Source organism: Podarcis bocagei (genome assembly GCF_964188305.1).
Source record: "Podarcis bocagei genome assembly, chromosome: 7".
Taxonomy (NCBI): Eukaryota; Metazoa; Chordata; class Lepidosauria; order Squamata; family Lacertidae; genus Podarcis; species Podarcis bocagei.
Window position 1 is genome coordinate 19,785,101 of NC_138132.1, and position 27,980 is coordinate 19,813,080.

Genomic DNA, 27,980 nt, shown 5'->3' on the forward strand with positions numbered 1-27,980 from the left:
GAGGTGGGTAAGATGTTGATCCTGTCTTTCTGTCTCTGCTGTTGCAACGCTCAGCCAGCAGCAGCCTATTTGGCCGAGGCAGCTCTTCAGCTCGCTCCCTTCGTGCAACCTCTCCAAGATCCGCGTCTGCTGACACGACCCTGAGGTGGTAAGGGAAGGGAACCGGGTGCCCAACGCTCAGGGCATGCCGGGGTGCAATTTGTAGGGGTTTCGTCCCTGGCTTTTGCAAGATGCGGGAACTGTCTCCCGGATTCTTGCTTCTCAGCCCCATCTTCTGGCAAAAGGAGTAACGCACAGTTAAGGGAGGCGCTACAGAAGCCTTGGGGCTTATTAGGGGGAAAGTGGAAAGTGCCGGAGGCTGGGATGATTTGTGCCGGCTTTGAGGCGGGGGAGACGAAAGCCACGCCCTCCCTGTTTCTACGAAACGCTCAAACATCCTGGGTTGCCAAGCAGACGACTCACCCTTTGCGCAGCGTGTAGATTATTTGAGGCGCACTTTTTATAATGATGGAAATGATGGACTTCCGCTTGTCCTGTGACTAGAAAGAATGGTTTCCCCCTTGCACTGCTCCTTTCCCAGGGAAAACCGGCTCTTTAGCTCTAAATCGGAACAAATTCATTGCTGGGGTTGGACTAGATGACCCTCGGGGTCCCTTCCAACTCAACAAATCTATGATTCTTTGAAAATGCAAATCCGTGGAAAACAAGGCGGGTGGGTGGGGTATAGTAGTAGTAGTAGTAATTCATGTGGGCCAAGGAGGAAAGCTGGGACCTAGGTACAAATTGTTCTGGAAACATTTCCAGAAGCCCTTATGATGCACTTTGCATCTCCATCTGGAGAAAAGCTGAACCACTGCTTTTCTAGATCCAGGCTCTAAATACTCTGCCGCTTCCAAAATGTGACTCTTCACCATTTATTTCTGTGTGCCTTGCTCTCCTTTCCCACTCTATCCTCGTGTCTCTTTATCATCTCTGTTTCCCAGAGAGGCAGTTAAGACTAGAAATTGGCCTCCATGGATCCAGGGGGCTCCAGAACTATTATTTCAACTCAGATCGTGCCCCACAAGCTTTCTGAGACACCCATAGGTCCAGAGGGCTCTGGAGCAGGGCCTCCGATTCAGATTGTGACCCAACAACCTCAGATTTTCTCCAGCGTTGGGGCCAGTCCTTCTCTGCAGGGGCCACTGAAGAAATTTTATGCCGGGGAGCCGCTGGCACTGGGGGTGAGTGCAAACAAACAGGAGCAGCAGTGTTTGAGTCCACCATGTCCGCCCTGCACCAATAACTGTCTCTTTTGGGGGCTTTCTTCTCCAATCAGCTTGAGAGTGATGCTTCTCAGACAGTATCCAGGGCACCTTTGGGTTCCTCTGGAGTAAGATCAGAATGGTGAATTAGCTTGCAGCACTGCTGAGAATGTGTAAAACTGGATTGTGGACCATCCAGATTTTGCTGGACCGGAACTTCCATTATTCTGGCCATTGGTCATGCTGACGGGCTGATGGGTGTCAGAGTCCAGCAATGTCAGGAGGGCTGCAGGTTTCAAAGCCTTGACTTAATGGAAGGGAAGCATGTGCATCCCAACATGCAATGAGGTCTTCTAAGAGGTGGGCCTGCCCATTCATGAAAAGGAACATTTTGGCATCAGCAGGGGGAATAGACCTCTGGCTTAGGGAATGGAGCCAATTATTCCCACTCCTTATAAGTTTTAGGGTTCCGTAAAGGGGTGGGGTGAGAGTTGTGGGAACAGGGCTTGCAGAGTTATCTGTCTGTGGGGCAATATCCAGACTGTCAAATGCACAATCCTTGATTTGGTTTTCAATGTGTGCATTTTATTTATTTGGTTTTGTCCGTGGTGGCTGTGCCCAGAGTGGCTGGGGCAACCCAGTCTGATGGGCAGGGTACAAGTAATAAATCAGGCATAGGCAAACTCGGCCCTCCAGATGTTTTGGGACTACAACTCCCATCATCCCTCGCTAGCAGGACCAGTGGTCAGGGATGATGGGAATTGTAGTCTCAAAACGTCTGAAGGGCTGAGTTTGCCTATGCCTGTCATAAGTCATCATCATGAAACATCCCAAAGTGATGGATAATAAAATCATCAGGAAAACAGCAGCAGCAGCAGCAACAACATGTTTTAAAGCAATTCCAAATCCAATACAGATAAAGGGTGTGGTAAGAATCTCAACCTAAAAGGTTTGTTGGGAAATGAAATTAAAAATTAAAAAAGGGAAATGAAGGTCCTCAGAAGCTCCTGAAAAGGCACTAGGGATGGTGCCCGCCTGATATTTAATGGGAGGAAGTTCAAAAGGGAAGTGCTGACACACTAAAGCTTTGATCTGTACATGATTTGGAAGATCTCCAGGTGTGATGGTACTTGCAGGAGTAGAATGCAGAATGCAGTGATTGGTTTGGTATATAATGGGCAGGGCAATCCTTTAGGTCTCCTGGTATCAGTACCTTGACCGTAGCCAAGCAGCTAATATGCCACTGGGACAATTGGTGAGCAATTGTTGTGTGAGCAAAGGCTGAGAGGAACACCCACATATCCACTGTGATAGGTAACAAAACGCATGAAACAGACCTCATTTAAGGTGACCTGCTGCTAACATCCTGCTAAACCTGTGCAGGATCTGAATCTGTTTTCTTGCAGCAAATCAGATCATTTTCAGAGGGCAGTTGCATTAAAATTATTGCAGCAAAAACAAGTCTTGCGGCATTTGTAAGACACATTTATTACAGCACAAGACTTCCGTGGATTAAACCCTATGCCATAATAAAAAGTGTTGAGCCTTTAAGGTTCCATTAGTCAAAAATGTTTCCATATTTCAAAAGGGAAAATGTCACCCACCTTCTGAAGTTTATTATCATTTAGGGAACTTGTCATGGGCAAATTATACTTATATCGTCAAGGATGAACAAGATCAGGGTAACATCATGTTTAATTCTCTCTTTGCAGATCACTCAGATACTCATAGGCATCACGGGAATGGCTTTTGGGCTTGTGATGAATGTGGCATCTAATGACTTCTTGCTTTATGCAGTCATAATGACCCCGTATTGGACAGGAATCCCGGTAATTCTTCATATTTGAGCCTAAAAGAAGTTTGGCATGATTAAACCTTTGCTCTGTCAAATAATTCCTGTGCTAGTGCTGTGTTTTGAAACCTGCCCCCTGCTCCACGTTTGCTGAATGCCTGCCCAAAGCAGGCAGGTCTAAGGACATAGGAAGAGTGTGCTGGATCAGATCAAAAGCCTATCCAGTCCAGTGTCCTGTTTGCCACACTGGCCAATGAGATGCCCCTGGGAAGCTGCAAGGAGGTCATGGAAGCAATAGCTATTGGATACTTGAGTCCCAAACCATTAGGGTCCTAAGAACCAATGCTTTGAACTGTGCTTGGTCATTGAACTCAGCTACATTAGTAAAGAAACAATGATTTGAATGTGCTGTAAACATGCAACACCAGATGGTGCCAGAGAGCAGGAGATATTTAAATGCGATTTTCCATGGTTCTACCCCCCCTAGTTATACAGTGGTATCTTGGGTAACATACACTTCAGGTTACAGACTCCGCTAACCCAGAAATAGTACCTCGGGTTAAGAACTTTTCTTCAGGATGAGAACAAAAATCGTGCTCCGGTGGTGCGGCAGCAGCAGGAGGCCCCATTAGCTAAAGTGGTCTTCAGGTTAAGAGCAGTTTCAGGTTAAGAACGGACCTCCAGAACGAATTAAGTACTTAACCCGAGGTACCACTGTAATGATCTAATTTCTGACTTATTTATAGCATCCCCCTCCCCCCCCCCGTGTGTAGATCCACCACAATATCCACCAATAATGCAGCATCAGAACATTCTCTCAGAACAGCTGAAGTTTCTGCCAGGCTTTCATAAGCAGCCCAGTGTACATTGCATTGCAGTAGTTTCCAGAGAGCATGCAAGCAGTTGTTTTGCTGAACACAGACCCCTGATCTGAATGGGAAAATCTCCTGATTTACCGTATTTTTCGCTCTATAAGGCGCACCAGACCATAAGACGCACCTAGTTTTTGGAGGAGGAAAACAAGAAAAATATTTCTGAATCTGAGAAGCCAGAACAACAAGAGGGATCGTTGTGCAGCGACAGCAGCAATTCCTCTTGCTGTCCTGGCTTCTGTGATAGCTGTGCAGCCTGCATTTGCTCCATAAGACACACACACACACTTGTCCTTACTTTTTAGGAGGGAAAAAGTGAGTCTTATAGAGCAAAAAATACGGTAAGTGGATCTGTTCACCCAAATAGGTATCCTGGATTGAATGGCCTTTGTACGAGGGATGTCAGGTCGAGTATTAGTGGTTTTCATTTGAATAAAGTCAGATGATGCCCAATCTAACAGTTCTCTCTTTTTTTTATAAGATATTTATTAAGATTTTCAAAGTATTACAAAAGAAAAAAGAAAAAAAAGAAAAAAATACAAAATAAAAAAATGGTTAAAATCAACTCCATCTTTCCATTACTTATTTTTCATTAGCATATTTCCCGGACCTCCTCACACCTCCCTTTTTTCTATTCCAATTCGGTTTGTTGGTTCAGCAAATCCCTACCCTCTTTGTTTATCCTAGTCTTTAATTTTAAAATATTATGACATTACGTTTTTACCTAAATAATCCATTTTTCATATTCCCTTATAATATTACAGCTGAAAACCACTTAATTTCTATCCAACATCATTCTAACATTCATCAATTTTACAATATTTCTGTAGATAGTCTTTAAATTTCTTCCAATCTTCTTCCACCGACTCTTCTCCCTGGTCTCGGATTCTGCCAGTCATTTCCGCCACTTCCATATAGTCCATCACCTTCATCTGCCATTCTTCCAGAGTGGGTAGCTCTTGTGTCTTCCAGTACTTTGCAATAAGTATTCTTGCTGCTGTTGTGGCATACATAAAAAAAGTTCTGTCCTTCTTTGGCACCAATTGGCCGACTATGCCCAGGAGAAAGGCCTCTGGTTTCTTCTAGAAGGTATATTTAAATACCTTTTTCATTTCATTATATATCATCTCCCAGAAAGCCTTAATCCTTGGGCACGTCCACCAAAGGTGAAAGAATGTACCTTCAGTTTCTTTACATTTCCAAGGTATCTGAAGAAGTGTGCATGCACACGAAAGCTCATACCAGGAACTAACTTAGTTGGTCTTTAAGGTGCTACTGGAAGGAATTTTTTATTTTTACATTTCCAACATTTATTATCGGGCAAGTGATAGATTTTTGCAAGCTTGACTGGGGTCATGTACCACCTGTATACCATTTTCATAATATTCTCTCTTAAGGCATTGCATGCCGTAAACTTCATACCTGTGGTCCATAACTGTTCCCAGTCAGCCATCATTATGTTATGTCCAACATCCTGTGCCCATTTAATCATAGCAGATTTCACCGTTTCATCCTGAGTATTCCATTTCAACAGCAAGTTATACATTCTTGACAAATTCTTAGTTTTGGGTTCTAACAGTTCTGTTTCCAATTTTGATTTTTCCACCTGAAAGCCAATTTTCTTGTCCAAATTGTATGCCCAATCTAACAGTTCTCTGAACAGAGGCGGAGCTAGCAGCTCTGGTACCCGGGAGCAGGGCGAGCATCCCAGGGGGGTGGCATGGCGATGTAACCCCCCCAAGGATGACACCCAGGGCGGTCTGCACCCACCGCACCCCCTTCCTCCGCCAGTGCCTTTGATTATGATCTAGTGGACAGAACCAGACAGTTAGTCCATTTGAGATTCGTTCATTGCCCCTTATCTCTCTCTGTCTCTCCGTCTGTTTCTTGCAGTACCTCATTTCAGGATCCCTGTCTGTGGCAGCTGCTAGCAACCCCAAGAAGCCGCTGGTGACTAACCTCTTATGGGATTGTGTGATGTGAAGAGTCTGATGAAAAAGAAAGAGAGAATTTGTGACTTGTGTTGCTTGCTGTTTAAGGACACTTCCTAGACTTCTGAGTTCTGAGGCTGCCTTGTAAAATGTAGTTCATTGCTTAGAGGTTGCTATCTTAATGGGGCATGGCAACTGGGGTGGGCCAAAGAGACATGTTGGAGTGACACAGGTCAAGGATGGGGAATCTGTGCCTCCACCCCCAATGTTGCTGGACTTCAACTGCCATCAGCCCCAGCCACTCATCAGGAGTGATGAGTGTTGCGTTGAGTGCCAACATATTATCCTCCCCCACAGTGACATACATAACATCCAGGGAAAGGACAGGGGGCCTTGGCAGGCATCTTGAGGGCACGGTGGGGACCTCATCTTGAAGGCTGTTCTTAAAGGTGCTCACTCTCATCAGGGTCTTTGGCCAGAGACACAATGGCTTTTCTTCTCCATCTGTAGGTGAAGAGCATGCTGGGATTGAATGTGGTGAGTGCCATAGCTGCTGGCCTTGGGATTATCATCCTTTCTTCATCTTTGGCTATTTCAGGCCTGGGGTCACATGCCAGGTATTGGTGCAGGAACCTTGATACAAAACTGGCTCGTAGGTGTTATGAAACCAAAGTCATCCCTGAGGTGAGGACACGTTCTAGCAAGATGATGATGATGATGAAAATAAATAAAATAATAATAATAATAATAATAATAATAATAATAATAATAATAATAATAATAATATATTGATACCGTGCCCATCTGTCTGGGTTTCCCCAGTCACTCTGGGAGGCTCCCAACAGAATGTTAAAAATGAGATAAAAAGATAAAACATCAAATATTAAAAACTTCAGAACCACTTGCAGGCCATTTGCGCCCTGAAAGAAAGGTGCAAGGGGCCGAGGTGGAACAGCAAGCATTCAATATGGTGTTTCTAGTTCAAAAACTCACAGGAACATGGCTGAGGAGCAAGTGGGGGATCAATGGAAGCTGGTCCATTAAGTGAAACAAAGCCCTGGCCCACCAGCCTGACTTTGCCCTCAGCCAGCCTCCACCTGCCTGCCTCCTTATTTACATAGATATATGTGGTAAAGAAGAGCAATTCCTTACGATCAGGACATATCTTTCATTCACAGAATATACTGTCTGGAATGATGGCTGTTCACCTGGTATTCACTATCCTCGAATTCTGCATCTCCATCTCCACTGCTGCCTTTGGGTGCAAGACGGTGTGCTTGAAAACCCACACAGAAACGGTAACATTCGAAAGGGAGTGGAGTTTGGCAATCCAAGCAAACGAGTGGGGATTCTGGAGGTGGGATTGCTTGCTCTCCTGTCTCATAAGGGGTAGGGGTTCTTGTCCAAATAGTATTCCACATCAGGGTTGCAATTCTTCATCTGGGATGCTCATAGAATTTATCCTTAGCTTCGCACTGCCAGCTTGCCACTGTGGAGAAGCTAGCATTTAACCAGAAATTACTTTCTTCTCAGAACTGTGGAACTTAAATCCTCCCACCTGTACTCTGGGACGTGTGTCTATTTGCACACATTTTGGAAACAACAAGCACTCAGTTAAAATGAAGGCATTTCAGATTGCACTTCCCAGTTCCTCATTGTAGGGGAAATAATATTTGAGCCAAACCTCTGAGTGAATGACTCCTCTGCAGGCAGCTTTCTAGGCTGTTGCCATTCTGGGCAATCAGTTGATTGTCGGGCTTGAACAGCTCCACGTGCAGAGCTTTTCAAATCTTCATGATCAGCTGATCATCCAAGCAGGCAAAAATGGGTCACCTGACATTTTGACATCATGCCATTGACAGGTGGGTTACCTCGCTCACCAGTCAAACTTTGCCCAATGGGGTGGGAGAGATGAGGATGCAGTTTGTCACCCCTTTTTTTAGCTCATAAAGCTGCTTAGATCAGTGTTTCCCAACCACTGTTCCGCGGCACACTAGTGTGCCGCGAGATGTTGCCTGGTGTGCCGCGAGATGTTGCCTGGAGGGAGGCGGGCAAGTCGGGCGGCGAGAGGCGGGACGGCGGCGAGGAGAGGCCGCCCAGCGCGGGGCTCTCGCCGTCTGGCTGCCTGGCTGCCTGCGAGCTCGGCGGGCAGCGCCTCCGTCCGCAGCGCCCGCCTCGCGGCTCTCATTCCCTGCCAAAGCTCACCCAGCCAAGCTCTCCTTCCTGCCTCGCTTTGCTGCCTCCTCCCCCCCCCCACCCCCAAAGCTTGGAGGTTCCCCGGCAAGGGGGAGGGAAAAAAATTGAAACTTACACTTTCGTGCGTCGCTCCCGGCGTGACGCTGCGCACTGATGTCACGGGGCTGTAATGGTGGTGTGCCTCGAGATTTTTTTCATCAAACAAGTGTGCCTTTGCCCAAAAAAGGTTGGGAAACACTGGCTTAGATAAGACTGATGGTGTGTGAGTAATGCTCTAAAAAAATTTGAGGCCAGAAATGAGGTTAAACAACATTTCTGGTGTTCAGAGGTGGGATGCCCTCCCTAGTCCCTTGCCTCTCCCCATGAATAGCAAAAATTATGGAAAACTGCACAATACTATGCAAAACCTAAGAAATTGTGCAACATTGTCATTCAGAATTTAGACCTTTTAGGGGGCAAAATGGCAGAGTCCATAGTCTGGATACCAGTTTTGAGATTTTCACATGATGTCAAATGTGATATTCAGAGCTGGCAGGTGACGGTGAGGTATTGGAGGACATAGCTATTTGTCATGCTTCAAGGAATCAGCTTCCTCTCCACCTTGGCAGTAGATAAGGAGTCTTATTACCAGTTAGAAACTTTAATAATCACAGCAAGAGAACAAAAATCCCATCTCCTAGAAATGGCGGTGCTCCCAATTAAGAATTCCACCCCCTTTCATCCCACGTCACGTCTACTTCTTGTAATCTGATCTTGCACCCTCTGTGCTTTGTGTGCTTTCTGCTCTGCCACTCTCTTCTTGACCTTGGGCTGAGCAGAGGAATGCTTTCCAGAGACAGTGAATCTGTTAACTCTATCTCTCCCTCAGTGTTTCTTCTCCTAGCTCTTCCCCATCCAGTATTTCCCAGCTTCTGCCTTCTGAACTATGTCCCTCTGCAAACCACTGTTCCAAATCTATACTGTCCTCCTGCTCTTGGGAAAATTCAGGATCCGGATCAGGAGCAGGGGGATGCTTCCACCATTCCTCCCTCAGTGCAGCCCCCTCAGCACGGTCCCTGACACTATTTGGGCTACGTAGCCTGCCCCTGCCCCTATTAAGCAGCCCTGTTATCCTCATATAGTTTGCTAAACTCTGCCCCTTTATTCACAAGCTGAGCAGCAGACCAACACTCTCCCAGGCTGATTTTCTTCCTTTCTTCAGGTTGTGGTGGTTTACCAGAACACGATTCTGGACAGTGCTAATGCCAATCTCCCGGCTTCTAGCAAGGATGCAGAGAACACCTGAACTGTCGCTTCTTCCATGCAATGGTCCTGGAGTCCTGCCTCAAAATCAAGAGCAGAAAGATTCAGACTTTTTCATCCGTATGTACATATATTCCAAACAGGCTTCTTAACAGATCTCCAATGAAAAGGATAACCTGCCCAAGACAACATATACCATGAACTATAAAAAACAGGATAAATAGGCATGGAGAACCCTGATGACAATGAAGAATGGCCTTGAGCCATCAGAACTTTAAAATTTTGGATCAAAATCTAAACTTGGTGTGATATATGACATGCCTAAAGCCCAACTAGGGATGAATGGGAATCTTTAAAATCAATTCATATCTACCAAAGGGATCTAGGCAAAAGTGGTTTTCTGTTTTGCAAGCTGTCTGGAACCCTTAGCAATTGACTTTTGATAGATTCTCAGTAGTGCTAATTACTGACATTACTAATCTGAAAATGGTAATTAAGAAGAATATACATAGTGTTACCTTGGCACCACTGCTATATTTTATAAAGTCTCAATCACAATTTCAGTGGGACACTTGGGCATGTTTCTTCTTCCAAATTCCATTGCAGGGAGGTGTTTTTTGAGGGTCACTATTGTTGAGAAGCCTTGCTCACAAACTGTTAACAAACCTATGACCCCAGTAAATTTGCTAATATGTCATTGCTGTCATTTCTTCTTTCTCTATGTTTGATACTAAAAAAACCCCTGTAGATTTGACGGAGAGGATTTATTTCTGTATATGATTTTATTTATCCACTCAAATATTGCGAAGAAGTTGCATATCATATCTTACTATATAATAAAATTGGAAGGTGTCACCACTCTGTTTTCATTGGCTGTTTTTCAAGGTTCTAAAGGCAAGGGCAGCATGAGGTTGCTTTGAGAAAACATTGTGATGATGCAGGGTGGGGAGAGAATTGAGTCAAAGCAAATGAAAAAAGTACTATATCCCTTAATTCTCGGGGTGTATTTATTCATTTCATAAAATCTATATATACTGCTTGACGGGTTTTTTTGTTTTTTTTTAAAAAAGTGGTATATGAAAGTGTGTTCACATTACCACTTATTCCGCATCCAATGCTCTCCTGCTGTTGATTTTTGAAATCACATTCCCATCATGCTAGTTACAGTCATCATAGTGATCCTGTAGTTTCTTCACAAAGACTTCTGTCTGATCCTGTCTCTCTCTCTCTCCCCCCTCCCTCCGCCTCAAAACATCAGTCTGACTAGGAAACTGGATACGGAGTAAACTGTGATGTGAACACTTTCTAAGAATGACATTTGAGTCAGGGGCAGACAGCTTCATGAAAAGGAGTTTTTGGGGGGTGGGGTGGGCATTGCAGGGCCCAGAATCCAAAAAGGTCACACGGGTCGGGTGAAGCCATCCCCACTCCCCTTCTGTGATGTGAATAACACCGTGCAAATGCAGTTTTTTAAACAGAAGCAGGGGGTCCACGACCTTTTAAGCTGCTAATGTAAACGGTACCCTTAGAACCGGTTCGTTTGCAAAACTCCGTTCAGAGTTCTCCCACGCAGAAAGCCAGTTTCGTCCCACCACCCATCTCCTCTTTTGAGCTGCTTAGTTTTCAGTGGGGCGGTGGGGCCGTTGCTGCTGCTGCTGCTGTCGTTGGTCATGTGGGAGCCGGCAACTTTTGCTGCGACCTGCCTCAAATTGCGCAGGGGTCGTCCTAATCCTTGCATCGGGATTTCCCTCCCACCCTCCACCTCCTGACCAGCTCCTGATTTACGATGCCGCCTACGATTTCTTCCGGCAACGAATCGGTTAATAATAATGCCCACTTGCCAGGAGGAATGTGCTGGCAGAAGAGTAGCAGCTGCAGCTCTTGCGCTGTTGCGCTCTGGGACCTCCGCCCGCGTGACGTGTGCTTGACCATGGGCGTCGCGGGCGGGGAAACAGATCAGACCTCTCTTCTGTCAATCGCCCTCGTTCTCCGGTGGGGTCCGGCTCAGAAGAGAGCTGGGAGGTGCGTGCAAAGGGGGTGGGGGCTTGCGGAGCGGTGAGTCGGCTTTGCAGCTGGCGGCAGGGCTGAGGGTGGGTAAACCCATCCCCGATTTCCCTTCTCCCGTCTGAATCCTCCCACCAGCCGGAGGAAAAAATGAGGCCAGCATCTCTCCTCCTGCTCGTTTCTACACTTAGCCTTGCCAGGGGGAAATCTCTGGCCTCCCAGTTACCGGGACGACCAACACAGTTGCCAACTTTTTGTTCTGGCCCCTGTGACTTTGACCTTAACCCTAGTTTTGTTGGTTTGCGATTCGTCGGCTTCTCCCCGCCCCCCTCTTCATTTTTACCCCATCGCTGTGATAAATCATTAGACCAGGGGTAGGACTGGGAGTGGAGACATTCAGGTCATGTATCCACAGCAGAGGAACAACGGCTGGGAGGAGTGCAGAAGGCCATGGTGCACCTGTAGCAGCAGAATTGGACACCTTCATCTGCCTCGCCTGCAATGAAATAGGTCTCTCCTGTTTCGGTCTCTACAGCCACAGCAGGCGTTGTAACTCTCCAGCTTTATCCTCAAAGGTACACCCTTCCATTGTCTCCCGAGACAGATAGATGCCAAGAACAGGAATGGCCAGGGATGATGGGAATCACCCACTCCTTGCTAGTCCTGCAGATGCAGCTGTCTTTGATGGCATCTTTCCCCCCTTCCCAACAGAGATGATTGACCTGTGGCGCTCCAGGAGTTGACTGAACAAATAATCATAGAATTGTAGAGTTGGAAGGGGCCCAGAGGATCAATTAGTCCAATCCCCTGAAATACAGGAATATGCAGTTTGTCCCATATGGGGCTCGAACCTACAACCTTGGTGTCATCAGCACCATGCTCTACTAACTGAGCTCTCAAGGCTGAAGACCATCAAACAATCAATTTCTATGCCACTTAATTTAGTAAAAAATATACCTATAAGCGATGTACAGAAAACGGAAGCAGCAACAGACAACTTAAGATATTACAAAAATGCAGTTACGTGTGAAGGTAAAGGTAAAGGGACCCCTGACGATTAAGTCCAGTCGTGGCTGACTCTGGGGTTGCGGTGCTCATCTCGCTTTATTGGCCTAGGGAGCCGGCGTACAGCTCCAGGTCATGTGGCCAGCATGACTAAGCCGCTTCTGGCGAACCAGAGCAGCGCACAGAAATGCCGTTTACCTTCCCGCCGGAAGGGTACCTATTTATCTACCTGCACTTTGAGGTGCTTTTGAACTGCTGGGTTGGCAGGAGGAGGGACCGAGCAACGGGAGCTCATCCCGTCACAGGGATTCGAACGGCCGACCTTCTGATCGGCAAGTTGCTAACATATATTCATTTTCCTTCTGACACACATCCTCTCTCTCGGCCTCTGGGTTCTCACTCAGGCTCCAAACAAACTCTCAGCTCACCCACAAGTCTCACAATGAGAGTTGCTACTGGAAACAGTGGACATCACCTTTCGCTCTCACCCTTGACTTGCATTTTTATGGGCAGTCCGAAGGTGGATGGTACTTCCTCAGCTGGCCCACAGCTGTGCCCCATTCAGCTGCACCCTCAACACCCAGTTCTAGGTGCGGCAGGTTTGTTCAGTTTTTCAGGGATTTAGAAGGATGGGAAGAGCTCTTTCTTCCTCCAGTGTCCTCTCCTTCTCCTCCAGCTGCCTGCAGACTCTACCTGGCAAGTACCGTATTTTTTGCTCCATAACGCTCACTTTTTTCCTCCTAGAAAGTAAGGGAAAATGTCTGTGCGTGTTATGGAGCGAATGCCTGCGGGTGGCGGGGGGATCTGCTGCAGTCGTGAGCAGAGGATCCATGGTTCCCCTTCCTTCCCTCCTCCGTGGCTCGCTTTGAAACAGCAAAACGGGAGAAGAGTCGCTGAGTGGGGAGGAGAGAGGGACAGAGAGCCTGCTTGCTTTAAAGGAGCAAAGTGGGAGAGGAGAGGAGCCTTCTCCCCTTATACCCCTCTTCTGCATTATTAACAGCATCCTTCTCCACCCACCCCACGCGTGTTCCTTGTCCCTTGAGTGCTTTTCCTTCCCTCCCCACTTAAAATGTGGTTACAAAGCACGGAGCCACATGGATCCTCAGGATTTTTGCACTGGGTCACCCCAAATTCAACATCAGATCACATAGCACGTCCATGGCTACAGCTTGCACCAAAAAAAATCACGCACCCACTATTGCCTGGGGCCGCAGTGGTGCAAAAACGTGGTTACAAAGCATGGATCCACATGGATCCTCAGGATTTTTGCATTGGGCTACTCCAAACTCACTGTCAGATCACATGTCTTGTGGCATGAACCACAAAAATCATACATCCGCTGTTTCGTTTAGAACATTTTTTTTCTTGTTTTCCTCTTCTAAAAACTATGTGCGTGTTATGGTTGGGTGCGTGTTATAGAGCGAAAAATACAGTAATTTGCAGTGAGCACCAAGGCAGTTCTTACTAGCCCCATTTTTCAGGCTCACCTGTTGCTGGACTCCAGCTCTCCCCAGTCCCAGGCAACATGCTCATTGGTCAGGTGGGATGGAGGTTCTAGTCCAGCAGCACCTGGGGGGGGGCAGACAGGAGCAGTTGCCCCTTTCCTCAGCTACAAGGACCAGTGGGATGACTCCCAGGAACAGAGGGAAAATTCTTTCTTGTAAAAAAAGTTTTTATTTATACTCTTCAAATTTGTACATTTCATTAATTTTACAATCAATTTAAGATTTCAAAATTTGACTTCCCTCCCCCTCTTTCTGCGGTTCCTTAAATTTATTTCTTAATGTCTTCTGCATATCCAAATTCATTTAACTCGTTCATTTAATTATCTACTATAAATAGATAGTCTTATAAAACTACAGGATATTACAATAACCCTGCTAATGTTTTTATCTGTTTACAACTTATCTGTAAATATTCAATAAGCCATTTCCATTCTTTTATAAACAATTTGTTATCTTGATTTCTTATTCTTCCAGTAGGTTTTTGCCATTTCTGCATATTCCATAAGTTTTTGTATCCATTCTTCCTTTACTGGGACACCTGCTTCTTTCCACTTGTGGGCAAGTAACATTCTTGCAGGGGGGAAATTTGTGGAGGGAGAGCTCTATCAATGGCTACTAACCACAATGGCTATAGCTGGAGGTGGCAAAGTTTCTGAATACTTGTGGGTGGAAACCACAGGAGGGCGAAGTGCTCTTGTGTTGAATCCTGCTCCCACCTGGTTGGCCACTGCAAGAGCAGTATGCTGGACCGGATAGGCCATTGGCCCAATACAACAGCCTCTTCTTATAACTGCCTTATATTGAGTCATAGAATCATAGAATCATAGAGTTGGAAGAGACCACAAGGGCCATCGAGTCCAACCCCCTGCCAAGCAGGAAACACCATCAGAGCACTCCTGACATATGGTTGTCAAGCCTCTGCTTAAAGACCTCCAAAGAAGGAGACTCCACCACACTCCTTGGCAGCAAATTCCACTGTCGAACAGCTCTTACTGTCAGGAAGTTCTTCCGAATGTTTAGGTGGAATCTTCTTTCTTGTAGTTTGGATCCATTGCTCCGTGTCCGCTTCTCTGGAGCAGCAGAAAACAACCTTTCTCCCTCCTCAGATGAGTAGAGACCAGAAGAGACTGCCAGTGGTTCTCAAGGGTTTCTGACAGGGGTCTCTCAGCCTTACATGGAGCGGCCAAGGATTGAACCCGGGACATTCTGCGTATATTGCAGGGGGTTGGACTAGATGATCCTGGGTCCCTTCCAACTCTACAGATCTATGATTCTATGCAAAGCAGATGGCTCTGCCACAATCGGACCAATTTTGCTTTGCCTCCCAAACTTGCTTCTCTCCCCCGACCCCATGTCCCTGGTTTCAGTTCTGCATTTCTAATGGAAAGTTGGTTGCAACATGACACACAGCTGGCCACATTTTGGGATTGAAGCACGATGCTATGTAAACCCAAATTACACAAGAGTCCTGAATATAGTGTTGTGCACAAATTAACCTTCGCAATAATTTTACACATTGTTCTTTTCCGGGTAAAGAGGAAGAAGCTTCTAGTTCTGTTGGCTCTCTCTCTCTCTCTCTCTCTCTCTCTCTCTCTCTCTCTCTCTCTCTCTCTCTCTCTCACACACACACACACACACACACACACACACACACAGGCACGCGCGCACACACACAGAGAGAGAGAGAGAGAGAGAGAGAGAGAGAGAGAGAGAGAGACTGGGTGATGTGCTGCCAATAACAGCTGAAACCAGAAGGGTGGGTTCTCTCACATTTCCTGCAGCTGTGGAACAGGACCTAGGAGTCCCTAAGACTGTTTCTCCTTCCCACAACTGACAAAAACCAGAATGAATGATGCAAAATGCTGTGGGTGGGTGGCAAATCGTGCAAAATAAGGGAGACCCTTTTAGAAGTTACTGTTTCAATGAACTGGAGCAGCGAAAAGAGTGTTGCATCTTAATGTGATGCAGCTGGGATAGTTAAACAGGAGAAAAAGCCAGTGTCTACCCATGTCCCATGAGGATATGTTTGCTTCAATAAACAAGAGCCATTTTCAATCCAGTGCTAGGCCTGTGTAGAGCTTGTGTGAGGCCTGAGGTGGGTGGGTGGGTGGGGGAGTCTTGCTAGAATAAAGTTATAAACTCCCAGCTGGCCTGGCCCTCCAAAGCCCAGGGCAAGTGAACCCAGCTACCACCCTCCTTGCGCTTTTTGACATTAAGAGCTGTTCGACAGTGGAACAGACTCCCACAAGAGATGGTGGACTCTCCTTCCAACCAGCAGAAGTTGGAAAGCCATCTCTCCTGGATGCTTTAGCTGAGATTCCTTCATTGCAAAGGGTTGGACTAGAGAGTCTATGATTATATTCTGTGAAACCTGAACTCAGCAAAATCTGCACTATTGCTCAACATCTGTCCGGATCTGGTCTGTAAGCTCCAAGGGGCTCACTTGGGACTTACTTTTGAGTAGGCACCCATAGGACTGTGCCACCAGCTTCAGTCAATCTGTGGGGCTGGCAGGCAGAAGATAAGGGGCCAAAACTGGTTGCCCTCAATGGCCTTTTTCATTTCTAAGAATTGCTGCCTTTGATGGAGCTTTTCATTTCCAAGAATTGCAAATTTCTGGATGTGAGCTGCTGTATAGTTCTTTTGTCTCGTGCTAGGGGAAATGTTACTCTGGGCTCGCTTTCACTTCCCTTTCCCCCCTTCTTCTTCTTCAGGTTCAGTCCTGCTAGCTAACCAGCAGCCCACTTGGCCACTGACCACAGCATTCCTGGTGTCCTATGACACAACTGGTGCCCCTGGGTGCAATCCAGAAAGAGGTATGGGATCAGCTTGAGGTGTGTGTGTGTGTGTGTGTGTGTCAGCATTGTCAGGGTTGGCAAAACAGTGCCTTGGCTGCAGGGGAGGCAGGTGGGTGGTTTTGCCAAGAGGAGTCTCTGCCCGCCCTGTTTGCATCTTCATTTTGGATCCCAGAGAACTTAAACATCAGCTTGCTTTACTTCAGCTTCTGGTGTGTAGGACTGCATCCAAGTCAGAGCAATGCAGGTGCCTGGAAACAGAATGGGAGAATTCCAAATCTGCAATATCACAAAGCCTTTATCATTCAGCATCTCCTGCCCTCACCCCAAGCAGAATGAATATCCTGTTTTTGAGCATTAAGAGCAGGAGGAGGATGGGCAGTTTGGACTCCCAAGTTTGCTTGGGAGGAGAGTGCCGAGTTCAGTTGGTGCTCTTGTTATCACTGCTCTCCATTATAGGGAGAAAGAAAGCCACCCTGCAGGTTGTTGTTGTTGTTGTTGTTGTTGTTGTTGTTGTTGTTGTTGTTGTTATTATTATTATTATTATTATTATTATTATTATTATTATTCCAAAAGGGGGCAATAATTCACTCCCCGCTCTCCCTCTCTTATTTTCTCCTTCTCCCTTTTGATCTCCTCTTCCTGACACAGTTGCTGTTTTGAAAGTCTACAGAAGCCCACTCCTCAAACACCATCATGGATTCAATTCTGACTGCGCCACCATGGCCCTCCTCGAGGGATGAGTTTGATGCTTCTGTGCCAAAATCAGTGAAGAAGTTTTATCGGGGTGAGCCATTGGCACTGGGGGTGAGTACAGAATATAGCAGGTGGGGGGGGGGAAGAGATAATATTTGAATATACAGTGGCTAGCTCATGACTGCCTGCCTCCTTTGGCACTTCCTTCCGCATGCCATATCAGAAGTCCTGCTGTTGTTGTATGAGTTGCTGTCTACACAAACGTATGTTGAGTTCTTTTTTTTTTTTGCAATGTAACAAGCTTTATTAATAGTCTTACAATACATTACAGTGGACGTTCGCAACCCACAGCAGTCACAACCCGCGTCTGCGCACGCCTGGGTTGCGATTCGGTGCTTCTGTGTATTCGCAAAGCATGATTTAGCGCTTTTGCGCATGTGCGACCACCGAAACCCGGAAGTAACCCATTCCAGTACTTCCGGGTTTCGGTGGTCCGCAACCCCAAAAAACACAACCTGAAGCGTCTGCAACCCGAGGTATGACTGTACATATATATAGTATATCTCATAGATTTCAATCATATAGACACACACACGTGCACGCGCTCTCTCACACACAAAAAACATATACTTGTCTTTTCTTACATAGTTATAAAACTTAAGCTACAGCTGTGTTTATGCTACTTTTTATGCGGTTATTAACAAAGATTATTAACAAAAATTAACGTCTGCTGAGTTCCACATGACATGCTCACGGGTAAATGGGGATAGGACTACAACCTACATGAACATTAAAAAGAAAAAAGATATCGCTTTTTGACATAATCCTTCCTTAGGCACATTAATCCTGAGGCGACACAAAAGTTTATAGGGTTCCCCACTCCTGCTTTTTATAAATAAATAAATAAATAAAAAATATTGAACAAGCAGAGTCGTAAAATACATGGAATACCAGCAAACAAACGTAGAAATTATTGAGAGTATACATACAAAAGAACAAAAATAAAGCAAAAAAGAAAAAGGGAGAGAAAGAAAAAGAAAAGAAAGAAGAATAAAAGTATGAATAGAGTAAAAAAACATAGTAGTATTTCAGTCAGCAAAGAAAGGAAACTTCCGACTATACCCATTGTACTATTTTCAAATAAACTATTATTTACACAGTTATGCAACATTGTTTTTCATTAACTTAATTTAACTTTATCTAACATGTACTTTGTATTACAAGGCTCATTCAATATCTGCCAGAAAACTTTTACTATTGCAGTACCCTTTGAGATATTCCTTGATTATAAACCAACCCTTATTTACTTCTTGTATTGTGTTTCCTCTTACTGAGCCCGTTCTCCTTGCTAATTGTAAGTACTCTATCCATTTGGCTTGCCATTTGATCTTTGAGGGGATGATGTTGCTTTCCCATTCTCTTGCTATTAAAATCCTTGCTGCAGTTGAGGCATACATGAATAGCCCCACCCCTGCTTAAACGCAGAGATGTGGCACTATTTGGTCTATGTGATTAAATACGCATCGTGCATTTATGGAACAATGCATCACTGCACTCTTCCCAATCTGATGCATTACTGCATTTTGATTTTTTGTTGGAAGCTGCCCAGAGTGGCTGGGGAAGCTGCCCAGAGTGGCTGGGGTGGGGTATAAATAAGGAGCTAAATGGCACCTTAAACCTAGGTTATGGGCGCAACAATGAAATGCCTAGGTGCGCTTTTTTATAACAAGAATTCAAAGCCGAAGATGAACTGCAGCTAAAATGTTGTGCTCATTTTTCACATGGTCTAGTCCTTCCCCTTCTTCCCACTCCCCTGATATTCTTAAGAGGGTCTCTTCCCCAGTTTTCAGAGAGTAACTGGAAGTGGGGAAGCAGAAAAAGCTCCTTCTTTCCTTCCACTCTGCAGTTTTAATCTGATATCTTAGGCATGGTACTGTGCCCAGAGCTCAGAAACTGCTCATGCTAATGAAATTCCATGTCACGGAATGTGCCTAGAACAATGGGAGCTTTGAACACTGTCACAGAACTATAATTCCCTGCACTCTTCAACTTGGCTTCAAATGTATGGTGCTTCACATGGAACGAATAATCCTTCCATGTGACGAGTCAATCGAGAACCTGAGTCTGAGAAATGGGCTGGAAAGGTGCTCCACTGCAGTTGCTGTATATGTTGCTTTTAATAATAATAGTAATAGTAATAATAATAATTCTGCCCTGACCCTGGTACATTTCGTTAAAAGGTCATTCTATGACCACAGTTACAACTGACGACTGTCCACAAAGGACTTAATGAAGCTTAAAAATACTGAAGGACAGGCAGGGGTCAAACTTAGGTCAAACACTGGTGGGTTTGTAGTGGACCTGTGACCTCAGTAACTGCCCCAGCAATTCAGACAATGTCTGGGGCAGTCCTGTGCCTAACTTGGCAAGGCTTGTGAGAGCGCTCAGCCCTGCCACCCTGGCTATTAGACCAGTGCCTCTGTTTCCGTTTCTGAGCAGAAATTCCCTCCTCATCTCCCTGTCTTTTGCTTCACACAGCCACCAAACGCTTCCCTCCCTTTTTGGCTTGGGGGCAGCTGCTGCCAAGGGTGACCCTGCATGATTGGAAATTTGCATCTCCACCACTCCCCCCCATCTTCAAGGCTAACATCAGTACAGGGGGTAATTTGAAGCCTGGAGCCAGTGGCTGCCTAAATCATGGGTAGGCAAACTAAGGCCCGGGGGCTGGATCCAGCCCAATCACCTTCTAAATCCGGCCCATGACGGTCCAGGAATCAGCATGTTTTTACATGAGTAGAATGTGTCCTTTGATTTAAAATGCATCTCTGGGTTATTTGTGGGGCCTGTCTGGTGGTTTTACATGAGTAGAATGTGTGCTTTTATTTAAAATGCATCTCTGAGTTATTTGTGGGGCATAGGAATTCATTCATCTCCCCCCCAAATATATATATATATATATATATATATATATATATATATATATATATATATATATATATATATATATTTGCTTTCGTAGATTTTCACGGGTACAGGAATGCAGGTTTTGGTGTCTTCGGGTGTCTTCCCGTGTAAGAGTTGGGGTGTCTAGGCGACGTTTCGACGAGGTCTCACTCGTCATCTTCAGGCTGGTGCTTTCGGCTTCTTGTTACTGGAACAGAGCAGGATCTCAGTGTTTGAGTTCCTATAAATACTGTTTAGGGGGTGTGGTGTATAGCCTCCAACGTTCTGGGCAGCACATAAGATGGTGGCTCTTCGGATTTCTAGTTTCTCGTAGGTTCTTGTCAGCTGGAAGGTTTCCTCCCCGTAGAGGTGAGATATTTGCTTTCGTAGATTTTCACGGGTACAGGAATGCAGGTTTTGGTGTCTTCGGGTGTCTTCCCGTGTAAGAGTTGGGGTGTCTAGGCGACGTTTCGACGAGGTCTCACTCGTCATCTTCAGGCTGGTGCTTTCGGCTTCTTGTTACTGGAACAGAGCAGGATCTCAGTGTATATATATATATATATATATATATATATATATATATATATATATATAGTCCGGCCCTCCACAAGGTCTGATGGACAGTGGACTGGCAACCTGTGTGTCTTAGTAACCAACTTGTGACATTTTAAGGGTTTAGGATACCCCCTAAAAACCCAATCTAGAATGAGTTGGCTCTGCCTGCCATTGGCTCTGTGCAAGGTTGGAATAGATTACTTTCAGGCTCCCTTCCAACTCTATGATTCTGTGATCCTGCCCTCACCTGCTGTGGGCTTTCCACCTTCTGCCCTACCAACCACCTACCAACCACCACACCCCAGAGCTGTCCCCGTGAGCCTGTTTATTTGCCTTCCCCTGTCTGATGTTTGAACTGTAACCACCAGGAAGTCCAAAAAATCTACTGCATGTCTCCTCAGACTGAGTTCAGAGGGACTTCCTCCCAAGTAAGTGCATTGAGGATTGCAGACTTTGGTCCTGCTTTCCCTGGCCATGAGCTGTAGGTGGCTCCTTTGAGCATTTCTGTTTTGTTCCAAAGACTCAAGACTACCTTACACGTTATGTTAAGTTTATCCAGTGGCAAACTTTGGCCTTTAAAATTTCAGTGTCGCCCTGTGCAATGCTAAAATTCAGCTCCCTGCTGCCTCTCATCTTCCATGGCTTGTTATTGTTGCAGCTTCCTCTGTGGGCTGCCTCTGGTTTGGCCCTTGGAAGCTCTCAGTTGTAGATATGTGATGATTATAAGGATATTGCTGGAGTCCACTGATGTTTATAGGCACCCTGTAGGTTAATTATTGATCCCCATAGTGCTGATTAACTCCTATGGACAGACAAGCAGGTAGCATTCACAAAGAAGAAGAAGAAGATTCACGCCTCTTCTGCACCCCTTGGAGAAGGCATTCATGCCAGAAAAACATGGATCTGAAGTGATCTTTATTTGTTCTGTGGGTTGAAAGTGTGGTGATGCTAAAACCTGGTTTTATGTTTTCTTTGCAGATCACACAGATCCTCCTCGGAATCACGCACATTGTATTTGGAGTTGTGTTTAACCTAATGGGCGATCACAGAGGATCTTACAATCCTATAGAACATCCACTCTGGGCTGGAATCTTGGTAATTCTACATATAATATCTCTGTGTGTTAAACCTCCCCAGCAACCTAAAAAAACAAAACAGTTCCTTCAGGATTCACCCGAGAGTAAGGCAGAGATGAAAATATCAGTGACTACATTATTACATGAACACTGTTCCACAGCATTTGATATTTTCATTTACATATTCATTCGAAATAAGTTGGGTTTATGAAGCAATTCTATATCTTCCCACCATGCTGATGAAGAATTCTACGACAGTGTTTCCCAACCACTGTTCCGCGGCACACTAGTGTGCCGCGAGATGTTGCCTGGTGTGCCGCGAGATGTTGCCTGGAGGGAGGCGGGCGAGTCGGGCGGCGAGAGGCGGGGCGGCGGCGGCGAGGAGAGGCCGCCCAGCGCGGGGCTCTCGCCGTCTGCCTGCCTGGCTGCCTGCGAGCTCGGCGGGCAGCGCCTCCGTCCGCAGCGCCCGCCTCGCGGCTCTCATTCCCTGCCCCTGCCAAAGCTCACCCAGCCAAGCCGCGCTCTCCTTCCTGCCTCGCTTTGCTGCCTCCTCCCCCCCCCCACCCCCAAAGCTTGGAGGTTCCCCGGTAAGGGGGAGGGAAAAAATTGAAACTTACACTTTCGTGCGTCCCTCCCGGCGTGACGCTGCGCGCTGACGTCACGGGGCTGTAATGGTGGTGTGCCTCGAGATTTTTTTCATCAAACAAGTGTGCCTTTGCCCAAAAAAGGTTGGGAAACACTGTTCTACGAAACAGTAGTCAGTATCCGGAATCACTGTTCTTCACTTCATTTAAAGGTTTTCAGAGACTTTGAGACTAAAGATTTCATTTTGGACTTGTTATGGTTTGAAGGAATTCTATAAAAGATTGACTAATGCGTATGTACATGGTCATTGTGTTGCCTAGACATTGCTGATGTTCTCTTTGCAACACGGGGGTTTGTTTGGTTACTTACATCTTGCTTTCTAGGCAGGGACCCAGTGAAGAAGCAGGCAGTGGCATCTGGTGCTCCCCCCTCCCCCCCTCTCTGTTGTTTGGTCCAATGTGACAGGTAGCTGGATGCAGCAGTGGTGAGGAGGAGGAGGTCCAGGGGCCTTGTTCCGACATGACCCCTGCTAAGATAAGAGCTCTTGGAAGATGCCTGAACTTGCCAACCCTTGATACCAACTATTGATGCCTGCCGTGTAAGGAAGTGTGCTGAGTTAGAGGCAGAGAGAGATTGGAAAAGGCCCACAGTGGGGAACTGCAAACTACAAGAGCCTCCCTGCCACAGTGATTAGTGTGTTACACTAAGACTGGGAAACTGTGGTTTGCATTCAACTTTCTTTTACATATGAGAAAATGCCTTGAAATCTTGTTCATTGTTTCTGTCTTCCTCTCCCATGTCTTACAGTACATCATTTCGGGATCTCTGTCTGTGGCAGCTGCCAGGAACCCCAAAGTGCCAATGGTAACTAATTTGTTTTCGGGCACACACATCTGTGTGACATGACGGGAGGTGAAGCACACAATTGGTGACGTCTTCTGCTTGCCATTTAAGGCCCCCTCCTGGAATTCCTGGTCTGAAGCTATCAAGCCCAACCTCATGCGTTTTTCCCAAGGAAGTTCTGTGGATTACTTTATGAGGTTTAGGATCTTGGCTCAGGCCAAGCGTCAGATTGGATTGACACAACGTTAGAAGCAGAGGGGAAATTTGATTCAGTATGCACCAAAAGCTGAATGTATAAAATCGGCACTTTCTGAAATGATATGCATTTGAAAGCTACAGATATCCTTTTAAATCTGCATTTAGTAGAATTTTGCAATGCGCCCAGTGTTTACGAAAATGCATTTATTAGGAGAATGTGCATAAAGATGAAGATATTAGGACATTGTCAGCTTTTTGATCGCAAACAATGATTTCCCTCTACTCCATATTTTGGGTTCAACTACACACTTAAAAAAAGAAATCCTGCCCCAATCTCAGACAACTCATAGCTGGTCAGCTGCAGCTGGTTAGAATCTGATAGTTTTTAACATTTTTTAAAAAAATATTGTGGGATATTTCTAAAGCAAAGGATATTTACCCATATAAGTCCAAAGCTTAAATGGGTGCTATTGTCCCACAATGGAACCTGCCCTCCCCACCTCATGTGAAACTCAAGGGGTGGGGTTCTGCATCAGTGTATTGCAACACCATAGGATGTCCCCAGAAGCCCCATCTGTGTCCTGTTCTGGGCGCCACAATTTAAGAAGGATAATGACATGTTGGAGAGGGATTTCCAGCCGGTGGCAGAGGACAGAGTGACTCCAGGAGACATAGGTGTAAAAACCCAAACTAAAACAAAGACTTTATTACTAAACAATAAACACAAACTCTGGTGGGTGTTATTCCTGCAGGCAGGATACAAAACTCAGTTTTTTCCCTTTATAGCAATGGCCAGCTGCAGCCAATTAATCCCAGAAACTTCTTAAAGGTATACACACATGTTTCTGTGCCGAATGTCCTCTAACATGACAAGCTGGAACATGTGCAGAGGAGGGCAACCAAGATGATCAAGGGTCTGGAAAGCAAGTCTTTTGAGGGAGTTGGGTGTGTTTAGTCTGGAGAGGAGATATAATACCAGGCAGATTGTTGTTTAGTCATTTAGTCATGTCCAACTCTTCGTGACCCCATGGACCAGAGCACACCAGGCAATCCTGTCTTCCACTGCCTCCCGCAGTTTGGTCAAACTCATGCTGGTAGCTTCGAGAACACTATCCAACCATCTCGTCCTCTGTCGTCCCCTTCTCCATGTGCTCTCAATCTTTCCCAACATCAGGGTCTTTTCCAGGGAGTCTTCTCTTCTCATGAGGTGGCCAAAGTATTGGAGCCTCTCAGGGCTATTGTCACCATTGTAGAGGTCAGCAGAGCTAGAATTGCTTAATGCAGGAGTAGGCAACCTAAGGCCCGGGGGCCGGATCTGGCCCAATCGCCTTCTCAATCCAGCCCGCAGACGGTCCGGGAATCAGTGTGTTGTTACATGAGTAGAATGTGTGCTTTTATTTAAAATGCATCTCTGGGTTATTGTGGGGCATAGGAATTCGTTCTCCCCCCCCCCCAAAAAAAAAATATAGTCCGGCCCACCACATGGTCTGAGGGACTCTTGGCTTAATGAAATAATGTTATATCATTGCTTAATGAAATAATGTTATATGTCACCATTTTTAGGTGAAAGGCATGCTTGGAATGAACGTGGTGAGTTCTGTGGCAGCCGGCATTGGAATTGTGTCACTCTGTTTCCAATTGGAATTTTACACACCAGGACGGGAAGCAGAATACTTTTGCCATTATGAGTATTCAGGCAATACTACACTGTCAGAGTGCATTAAAACTCACATACTCCCTTGGGTAAGTGCAGGTCTCACCAATACTGAGGGTGCTAGCAAACCATTGTTATTTTGGGGCCATATTCCAGGAGCACCCCGGCCAATTGAGGTTGTTCCATTAAAGTGGATTTAGAGTTCACAGGCCACAAACCTACTTCCTCCAAAGATGATACTTTGCAAGAAGGAAAGCAATGGATAAACGTACTGGGAAGTGTGGGGAAACACTTGCTTGAGGCAAAGTTTGAGTGAATGCTGAATAAATGGCCAACATTGTCCAATCTCCCTGCAAAGGGAGGAGGAGGGACACAGAACAGGGTGAAACAGGGTGCCTTAGCTCCTGGAGGGTCCTGTCCGTGAAGAGAGGAAGTAATTTGTGTCACTAATATAATCTCTCGTAATCATTAGCAGAGGTGAAACTAGGCTTTCTTTCACCCGGGTCAAAGACCCAGTTTGGCACACACAGACCCCACATGCATTTGTTTACACACACACAGGCTGGGAGCCTCTGGTGGCTTCAAAAAACCTGGCTCACCACCCTATAGCTACAGCACTGGCTTTGAAATAACCAGAACAACAGATGGGGAATAGTGATTACTTTGATCTTGGAATTATGTACGTTTGGTGCATTTTGCATTGTCCCAGCGACACTTAAGCAATTGCAAGCCTTGTGGGTTCTTGAGGTAGGCAGCCAAGTTAGTCTGCTGCTCCCCGGTGTCCGGGGGCACTGGGTATCTGTGTGCATTATTATTTTTGCTCTTGTATCCCACCTGATCACTAATAAAATAAAATAATAATAATAATAATAATAATAATAATAATAATAATAATAATAATAATAATAATTTATTATTTATACCCCACCCATCTGGCTGGGTTTCCCCAGCCACTCTGGGCGGCTTCCAACAAAACACTAAAATACAACAACCTATTAAACATTAAAAACTTCCCTAAACAGGGCTGCCTTCAGATGTCTTCTAAAAGTTTGGCAGTTATTTTTCTCTTTGATGTCTGGTGGGAGGGCATTCCACAGGGCGGGTGCCACTACCGAGAAGGCCTTCTGCCTGGTTCCCTGTAACTTGGCTTCTCACAGGGAGGGAACCACCAGAAGGCCCTCGGCGCTGGGCCTCAGTGTTTGGGCAGAACGATGGAGGTGGAGACGCTGCTTCAGGTCTCCAAGGAGCTCGAGGTGGTCTATATGCTCTAAACAACCTTGTGGGGTTGAAGGGCTGGGCTGAAAGAGATAACTTGCCCAAAGGCACCTGGCAAGTGGGGATTTGAAGCCTGGACTGCCAGGTCCTAGTCTGAGACTCTTTGAAATACATCTATAGACAAGCATACACCTTGCTGGAGGGTAATTCCCTTTGCTGGGCTCTCTGCTTCATCGACAGAACATGTTGTATGGAATCCTGGCTGTCCTCCTGGTATTCAACATCCTTGAGTTTTGCATCGCTATCTCCACCGCTGCGTTTGGGTGCAAGACTGTTTGCCAGGACAACTACACCGAAACGGTAACATTGAAAAGAGAGCGGGGTTTGGTAACCAGAGCAGGCAGAGATTCAGGGACAGGGTCCTAAAATAAGGGGTATTGTAGAATAACGATATTCCATGTTGGGGCTGGAAGTCTGCCTCTAAAACTCTTAGCTCATTGTTCCTGAAATATACTCAGAGTCCTGTAGTGATTTCATGCTCTTTATTGCAGCTTGTAAAACAGTGATTGAATTGCCCCCCAAACCTCAGGCTTTTATATACATTATTTACACAATGAGTCCCATCTGATTGGCTGATTCTGCTTCCCTCCTGGAGCCTGATTGGTCTTTTCCTGTAGGCCAATCAGTTGTTGCATTCTACAATCCTACCAGCCTAATAGGCTGACTAACTTCTTCCTGGAGCCTGATTGGTCTTCTACTGCAAGCCAATCAGTTGTTGCATTCTAGGATCCTACTTGCCTATTGTTCTAGGATACAAGGTTAGCACATAACAGCTCCTAAGCTCCCATTGCAGTGTGAAACAGATGTATCTAGCTAGAAAGAATTGGTTTGCTGTCAGCACTATGGACTAGAAAACCACCTAGCAGCACCATCAAGATCCTGAAATACTCGGGGAACCTCCATGGATGCAAAAGGCTTCCTGCTGCAGATGGTTACCTTGAAGGCAGCTGAAACAGTGATGGAGCTGATGGCTGAGCTAGCAGACTCATCCTGACAGCCTCCCTAGGTGCTAATTGTGGATGGAAGGGCTGTGGCTCAGTGATACAGCATCTGCTTTGCATCTAGGAGGTCCCAAGTCCAACCCCCCACAGCCCTTCCCTTATTTATCAAGAGCCAAACTTTGTTGTTGTTATTCAGAAGCTGAGCATCACAGTAAATGCACAGCAAGGCTGATTTAACTCTTGGAGTGTTCTTTTCTGCAGGTTGTGGTGGTTTACCAGAATGCGACCCCAGGCGATGCTCTTGGTCTTCCAGCTGCTTGCACGGATCCCGATTCCCCCTGATTTGCTTCCTCTTCCACCCTCCTTGACGGCCATCTCCTTCTGCAAAGTCAAAAGCAAAAAAGGATGAATGTGTACTTATGCGCCAAGCTGCTTTACTGGCTGGACCAAGATTGTCTTCGTAACCAGAGGAATACAATGGAACTATTTTGATAATGCGGCGTGGACATTTCTTTTTTGATAGAAGGGCAGCTTTATAACTTTGAACTGACCATTGAAATTGCACTAGATATCTTGCAGCAAGATATGAATGGAAAAAGGAAATATTATATGACCGTATTATGCTTTG

General features: G+C 45.8%; 1 protein-coding gene across 1 annotated transcript; it reads left to right on the forward strand.

Moving 5' to 3' along the window:
• Positions 1-27,980, forward strand: LOC308591530 (uncharacterized protein). Its single transcript, XM_081202295.1, has 12 exons — positions 1-148; positions 984-1,223; positions 2,957-3,073; positions 5,802-5,858; positions 6,350-6,523; positions 7,018-7,137; positions 17,253-17,393; positions 21,759-21,875; positions 23,249-23,305; positions 25,046-25,225; positions 26,592-26,711; positions 27,614-27,980. The coding sequence occupies exons 2-12, from the start codon at positions 1,014-1,016 to the stop codon at positions 27,692-27,694; spliced, it is 1,374 nt and encodes a 457-aa protein (XP_081058421.1). The 5' UTR covers positions 1-148; positions 984-1,013; the 3' UTR covers positions 27,695-27,980.